This window comes from Argopecten irradians, chromosome 8, assembly GCF_041381155.1.
Source record: "Argopecten irradians isolate NY chromosome 8, Ai_NY, whole genome shotgun sequence".
Classification (NCBI taxonomy): Eukaryota; Metazoa; Mollusca; class Bivalvia; order Pectinida; family Pectinidae; genus Argopecten; species Argopecten irradians.
Genome location: NC_091141.1, coordinates 3,731,050 through 3,739,775, shown reverse-complemented (window position 1 = coordinate 3,739,775; position 8,726 = coordinate 3,731,050). Strand labels below are relative to the sequence as shown.

Here is an 8,726-nt window from a genome sequence, read left to right as displayed (position 1 = left end):
TGAAATTATGCCTTTTTTGCGGATGTATATTTGTATGGTGAGTGTTGGGTACATCTTGTCTCTTATTATTTACCCTTTATTTGGCTATTAGACAGACAGGTTCAGATTGGGATTATTTATTGTGCGATATCGGTTAAAACGGATAAGGGTATCCATATGTATAATCTAGACAAAATATGTATGTATGATAAACAGACTGCTTTCTATCAAATAACACAAAATGATATCTAAGTAATTTTGGATTTTTTACTTTCTCCCTCAGATTTGATGGGGCAGAAAAAAAGGTTTTGATTGATAATTAAGAAGACACTAGAGCATCGTATATTTACTTGCATTAAAATAAACCAGATGAGTAAATAAAACATTTAAGACATGCTGTCTATCAGGTGAAAGCTAACTTCACCAGATGATCATGGTCTAATATACATATACAAAGACACGGACTAATAGAAGAACACCAAGTCGTATTACTTAATACTTAAAGACAACAGATGTTGTGTGTCTTTGTCTTCAACACTTAGTTTTACCGACGTATGTTTCCTATATCTCCAGGATTGCCCATGGTCTCTAGGGTACAGGGTATTCAGTGGTCATTACTGTGTTACTATAGTAACATATGTAGACATTGGTACTAAGTGTTATTGTCACATATGGTAGAGATAGCCGGCCACTTTATAGTATTGTATGTGCATGTAACTGTATATAGTACAATGACATTAAACTTAAAAGTTCGATTAGAAATAGGGCAGCGCATATATCGATTGGACACAATAAAATTTAGTATAAGGAAATAGATGGCAGTTTCCAAAATCTACTTCTAAACTCTGATCGACTAATTATAGAAAAACATTAGAAACAATAAAAGCTCGATTTTTTGTTTATTACTTATTAGTGAAAGGGGCCGTATACCTCCGGGTCGCTAGTTCGAATCTCATGTGTGACATTTGCATAAACCAAACAAAATGTTCGTGAAATCTGAAGCACCAAAATCCTTGTTGTCCGATTATCAAGTTAACTAGTATTATTCATTCATCACTTTTATTTGATTGTATATAAAACATAAAAAAAGATATTGGAACCTTTAGTGGTACTAATTCCTTATTTCTCGGTATCACATTAATCAGAAGATGGAATTGGAATCAATAATACAAATTAACCTGGCACCTTGAGGATTTTTCATCACACGTAACAATTATCCTTTCATTTTTTATTATTATCGATGATAAATCATTTCACTAAAGCTAATGAGAATGCGGCATATGGTCTATAAATCATTGAACTTTTCGTAAAAACAGATATCAATCTCCGGTTCTGATGGCAAAAGGATTTATCAGCAATATACACTATTCTTGTCTGGATATAGAAGTCTTTTATTTAAGTATAGATACCGTTCAATGGTTAGCTGAAGATGCTATTTATATCGATTATTTTCGTGATGATCTTGTTGTTATTTCCCTAAAATGATCCATGAGACATATTTGTGCATACAGCTGAAACTGTAATAGTATAGCTGCTGGAACTGAAATAGTATCGCTGGAACTGAAATAGTATAGCTGGAACTGAAATAATATCGCTGGAACTGAAATAGTATAGCTGGAAGAGAAAAAGTATTGCTGGAACTGAAATAGTAAATAGTAGAGCTGGAACTGAAATAGTAGAGCTGGAAATAGTAAATAGTATAGCTGGAAGTGAAAAAGTATCGCTGGAAATGAAATAGTAAATAGTAGAGCTGGAACTGAAATAGTCTAGCTGCTGTAACTAAAATAGTAGATCTTGAACTGAAAAAAGTACCAAAGTAATCATCAGGATTGATTTGTTTCAGTAGTTACTTATGTATTGTGTTTGTGTTCAATGTACCAATTCACATGTTAAGTGTATCATCATATAAAAAAACAACCCCAAAACAAAAAAACAACGTTATATTTCATCGAATCAAACAGAATTCTTGAATAAATGATAGGCTAATTCTATAATAAATGGACTTATAATGTTGAATGACGAAAACTTGTTGTTATCCAAATAAAACAACGATACTTCTCTTACATTGGTTTATTTGGATTTATTAGTTTAAGGTGCTATCAACATCCAGAATCATTTAAGCACGTGTCAGATTTAGGACGATGGGGAAAAGCCAGAGTACCACAAAAAAATCCACTGACTAGCGATCAGTACTGTCCCACATTGTATTCCGAACAGACCAAGATGAGGAAGGCTTGTCGGATTGTCTTAACCACTCGGCAACTGGTCCAGCCTCGTCTTCGTTTACATACATTCTGTCAAAGTTACTATACCAATGCAATATTTGTCTAAAGTTCCGTTCTGTGTATTGATGGTATTATTTTCAACTATAAAATTTATCCAAATGAAAAGCAAAGTTTATTCGTGTATTATGTAGAACGCGGTAGTCACTGATAAGAAAACTCGTTAAATTAAGTAAAAAAATCACACTCCTAGGTAAGGCAAAATAAAAAAAAAAAAAAAAAAAAATCTCGAAATTTCAATTCAGAACTATGAAAAATCTTCGATATATCGAGAACAGAACTAGAAGATTGTGCAGTGTCTTTATAAAGGATGCGAGACAATTAGGTACACATCGTAGTTCATTGTCAATATATTGGTTTGGTGTCAACGTGGTATTACAGGTAAGTACATGTATGTAAGTATTCTGTGCATTACCAAGTCCTGGACTACACTTAACAATTTCGTTGTTTGTAATCATTTATGATCATATTACTTTTAAATAAATCATCGCATTGTTCTACTTTTTCTTAATATCTATTTTCGGTACTGAGTGTAAATATTAGCGTGCGGGTATTTTCGCTATAAGACAACCTGACACTGTTCGAGGTGTGATGATTTTCGCGTTGTACATCCCATGTCAAAATGTCAACTGTTGATATGTACGCGCGTATATATATTCAATGGCATTAAATGAAAGCAAAGCAATCGAAAATTTCCACACCGCGAATATTTCAACCTTTACATTATATTGATGCATTGAAGTTCATAAATTGACTGACCACAAATACTCACGAGGCATCTAGTCAGGGTGAAGTAAGAGTTACTTTTAAATAGAGTACAGTGGATCCAACACATCAGAAACTATGTAAAAGTCGAACCAGGCAATACCGATAGATTATGAAACAAAATATTATAAATGAAAATAAGATTTTATAACCAAAGAAGAGTTGGTGTGAATATATTTGCAAACTAAGAAGAAAATATACCCAACACCTTTGGGATATTTACATATAAGCTAAACCTTATAAAATTAGATATATTCTGATATCCCTCCATCAAATCTTATGAATTTATCTAAAGTGATTTTTTGTATAATGCTATCACAATCGTTTAATTTATATTTGATATAAATGTTATCATAAAAATGTTTAAAGATTACGTAATATACATATGTAAGTATTCTTCCCTTAGTTTACCTTTCTTAATGCTAAGAAATATATCAAATTCTTCAGTATACAATGTTATAAGACGTAAAGGCAGGGATTTCAAAAAAGTTCTGTGCGGACGGAGTCAATATGATTAAGGTTTATTTATGGTTCGTAGTAAGGTAATTTGTAAATATGTGTCCAGTCGATATCACATCCATCAAAAGCAATATGCCGGATAGTAAAAAGCTTTTGATTCTTCTGTATGTGGGCGGAGATGACTTAATCAGTGCGAAGAGTATCTACTATCCTTGGTCTGGGCCGTTACCCAGAAAGATCGACCCCTCGGACGTATTGGATCCCCGATATTATAGCGTCCCGGCTAGGCTGGGTATCGTAGACGGCATCGCACCGCCATCGTCTGATAATGACCGCCAAATTAGCTTATAGTATAAATGTCATAAGTGCTAGGCAGACAGCGCCGGGAACAAATAGCTGTAATTCCGCAACAATCTCGCTTATTGATCGCCGGATCGCGCTCCTAATTCGATGCCCATTCTACCTCCTTTACAGAAGATTTATTAACTTACACAAATCGGAAGAAAAACAACTAGAGAATTTAGTTTAAACATTTAGCCACTAGACGGCGCGCAGATGGAGTATGTGGCGGGAGCGTGATGGACGAGACTACACATCACGTGCTAGGAAACAAACAAACTCTGCTTAACGACATTATTTATACACATGTTCTGCAGCCAAATCTATTTTAGGGGCTTGTAAGGAAATACTCTTTGATAACATGTAACGATACATAAATATAAGGGACATTATTTTGTTTGTTCGTAATACAACACAGGGAAAGGCAATTTATTCTAATATTGCCTTAAAAATGGTGTAAACAATGTTCAGGTCTCAAATAAATAAGCTCAGTTCTTTAACAAATAAACCAAATCCAAAACCAAACCGTAGGGAAGAGATACATGTACATGTATGGACCAAATGTCAAACACATAATAAAAAGGTGAATATTTGGAATTTTTATCGAAAACTCATTTCGCCAATGACTTTAGTTACTGTTCATGGTAAACTATATTAGATAATGCAAGCACTTGTTGTAATTTGATATGCAAGATGAAGTGCCGTTAGGAGAACTATGAGAAGCTCCACTGATATTATAGATCATAGTTAGCAACAAGAATATTTTATAAAGGAGGTCACGTATTTCTACACAAAAATGACTCGAGAAATAACTGAGGTTCGTAGCACAATGTTAAGTTGTATCAAGTGATTATGTTTACTTATATTGACATTTTAAAAAGTAAGATTCATTTATTGTGTAGCTTTACGATACGATCTATTCTGTAAAGGAAAACATTGTTAAAACATATCGAATCAATACATCACCAACGTTTTGTAGTAGCCTTCCTAACTCATAATCTGTGCTATGTAGGTTCATATAAAAATGGCATGCATTCATCTTAATTTGTGCATTACTCAATTTTGGAAAGGAATCTTTGCCAACGACGTTTCAACTGATTGTTCGAAATAAAAAATAAAATATTCCAGTATTCCATTTGCCTTTTTATTTGTATCACTCTGAAATCTGGTAAGAACTTTAAAAGTTGTTTCACAATGATTCAAATTATAAGATGTGTTTAGACCATTGCAATGAGCTTGGCTAGAACTGACTCGTATTCGAGTATTCCTAATTGAGATTAATAAATTAAAAAATGACGGATGAAGTTAGGAAGGCTACTACAAAAAGAATTGCATACAATGTATCTGAAGTTTTATCTGATTGACAAATATATAATATACTGCTACTTGTGTATTCTTGTAAACAAATCATGCATGACAACGCAATCGTACGAAACAAATTTTAATGAGAATGAAACTAAAGAATCAATAATTTTCCCGGTATATATATTATGATCTTTATATATGTCGGAAAAAAAGTAGAATGTGTGAAATCCAAATGAAATGGATGTTTCTATTTATTCTTTGTTCTCCTTTTATATAATAAACATGTTATTTTATTGTACCACGTTTTCGCCTGTATGCAGGACATGATAACATCTTAGCAAGTAATTTGATTCTCAGCTATCAGTTAGCCCTAATGATTCTTTCATACATTTGTGTTTAGGTTGTCTAAAAAAGAAAAAAAAAACAAAATACCATTTGATAGTTTCATTATACATTATACACCATATTCGCCAATGTCCCTATAAGTACCACTCCCCATTTTTGAGGCCTCAATTTCAATTGCCAAGGCATAAATAAAATTGGGTCGATAACGGTATGTATGTTTCACAATGAAAAAAAGAACATGTAATAAACTCCAAACCAGTTGTTTATCGTTTATGTAAACACATACGGCGTCCTCGTTTCCAATCGCCCTGGGTTCCGATTGGCTTTTCATCGCGCATGTTTTTAAAACTTCATTGCATTAACTGTATAACACTACTACTACATGGTGTAGATGCTGCGTTTGGTCTTTCTGTACTAAGATACGTGACCGACATTTAATTGACAGCTCGGTGGGTACCTCTCACGACACAGCATGGTCAGCGCTACTCATCAGCCATCAATTATCGTCTATGACCATTAGACATATCTACATGGAACGTTATTTGGTTTGTTTTGTTCGGCGTCTGAACGATGGCTTCTGTCATTTGATGGTGGAGATAAGCCGGGATTCTCATTCAAAATTCATCGCCAAACGGTCATCGAGATTCATTGAAATTTGCAAATCACAACTCGCACTTTTGACTCTCGCAATCCATAACAGCAGGGGCGGATCCAGGTCTTGGTGTGCAGGGGGGGCACAATTTGAGAAAAAAAATTTCGATTGGATTTTTTCCCATATGATGCCATTGAGAATTAATTCTGCTATTATTCTAAGATCTTAGCATAAAGTCTTATACTGCTTATAAAAGTGACAAAAAGTCTGAGAGACATTAATTCATTTTCACAGTTTTACATGAACACTGTATATATCACATCTTGGAAAAATTTGAGATAAAAATTTCTTTCTATCAGAGTGAAATCTCAATGGCATTGTCAGTATATAACTTAGTGAAAAGACAATGTAAAGATGTTATAGCTTGTAGCCAAGAACACTCTCTAAGTGTTTTATTCAACAAATAACAACAAGAAACCTTTATCAACATACAAATTATATTCTGACTTCATGTACCGGTATGTAAAATCAATTGTTATTTTAAAAAAAAAAACAATGATCATCACTTACAAGACTAGAATTGTGAAAGACTTTTAAACTTACATATATATTGCATTATTAATGACATATTCTTATGAATTATTTGAGTCCTACATCTTATAATTTAAAAAAAACTTGTTAATAAAATTCAAAATATGAAACCAATAATTTATATATCAACACTATAGCTAGTACTACTATCACATTAGGCACTACTGCAGTAAGTCATAAGACTTAGCATTATATACTTTTATACATCAACAACATTGTAAAAAAAAGAACCAATACTATCATCATATTAGCTACTATTGCAGTAAATCATAGACTTAAAAATATTGCAAATAGTGTACATTACCATGAACATACTACAAACCATAAGGTTGATGTGAAACTAATATCACATTAATAGCTACTATTTTCATAAAATAATACTTCATAACACTATCATCATGATCACCTATTGCTAGTGTACAAGTCTATTCCTCAAACAGAATATTTGGGACCTGCATCCTCCTTGGGTGTTTCCTGGCAAATTCTGTCACAATGTCAGTGACCCTCACATTCACTGTCCTATGGATAAACATCAGTGCAAGAGCACTAAGTCTATCCTGTCCCATAGTTGATCTCAGATAGGTTTTGAGAAGTCGTAGACAACTAATACTTCTCTCACACTCACAACTTGTCACCGGAAAGGTTCCACATATCTTCAGAATGGTGTGAATGTTCGAAAAGAAATCTTTATCACAAGCCTTGATGGTGGCAGAGATGGAAGAAGGTTTTTTCTGGATTTTCCTTCCAAAATATTTTCCACTGTCGCATCTCTGCCTCCAATGTCCTCGAAGAAGGAAGATCATCTCCAAAGAATTCAGTCAAGGCACCGATATCGATGTTTCTCTCATCCAGCTCTGAAGGAACTAGCATCAATCCCAGGGCTGCTCTCTGGTGCAAACTGGTAAAGCGTGTCTTCATTTCCTCCAGAAGATGATCGAGCACTGGAATGCTGATAGATTTTCTATAATAATCTTCTGGGGACTGTGCTGGAACATTGTTTCTTTTCGACTGGCGACCACAAGTTCTTGGTTTAGAAATTGGTATGTCCAATTCCTCTGCTAAGGCCACAGCTTCTTGGAACCATTCTTGGTGTACATTGTCTATGTCATCTCTGCAGGACTGTAGAGATGCCTTCACCAATGTCACATTCTTCAGGGCTCGACCAACATCATGTGTACGCTCTTGAAGTGATTTAGACAGTCCCCTCAAATATCCAAGACATCTGTGTACAATGATTAAACACACTAGAAAATCAAAGGTGCAAACAGAGTTCAAAAGTGACGAGGCATCAGCAGCTCCTGGTGTCCTGGTATTCGGCAATTTGGCGTACATCTCCAAAGTTTCCACTGTAGCAGGTAGAAAATCAATGAAGACATCAAAGGCATCATGGCGCTCAACCCACCTGGTTCTACATAACTCTTTGAGTTTGTGGCGCTTTTTTTCAGGCAACTCCAAAGCATTGATAGCTTCCTCAAGACAGTCTTGCTTTTTGGGAGAAAACTCAAAGAATCGAACCACCTGGTCTGCAGTACTCATCATGTTTCGTACAGCTGGGATGGTACAGGCCTGTACAATACAACGATTCAATTGATGAGCTGTACACCAAAACGGGAGAGCCTTTGGGTACTGTTGTTGAATTCTTGGTCCAACACCTTTTGTTTTCTCGCACTTTTGACTCTCGCAATCCATCCTATGATCTGCAGCCCAGGCTTTATCAACTGAAACCTGCAACGACTTGTCACCTCGGAACCTCCGAGGAAATACAAATCCCTGCTCTAGGTTGAAAAATCAGTTACCTGGGGTAACTAGTAGGAAGATGATACTAGGAGCTAACCTAATCAGCTGGGTTTAGTAATTTTAATCAAAGGCTAAGGAATAACAAAACGGGAAGTGATTATAACGGACACCGTAACTGATAGTTCAAGGTCACGAAATAATATAACCTGATACGTTTTCATGGTGATTTTTCATTTTTTTTTTCATTTCGACCAATTGTATTGAATACACCAAAAGGATTGGGCATAAGCCCTTTCCTAGCCAGAAAATAAAATTATATACATGTATTAAGC

At 34.7% G+C, this 8,726-nt stretch overlaps 1 protein-coding gene across 1 annotated transcript; it reads right to left on the bottom strand.

Moving 5' to 3' along the window:
• Nucleotides 1-6,179: 6,179 nt before the first annotated feature.
• On the bottom strand, nt 6,180-8,346 carry LOC138328902 (52 kDa repressor of the inhibitor of the protein kinase-like). Its single transcript, XM_069275618.1, is given in 2 exon segments — nt 6,180-7,382; nt 7,384-8,346. Coding segments are annotated over 2 exon segments (1,263 nt in total). The 3' UTR covers nt 6,180-7,082.
• Nucleotides 8,347-8,726: the final 380 nt, after the last annotated feature.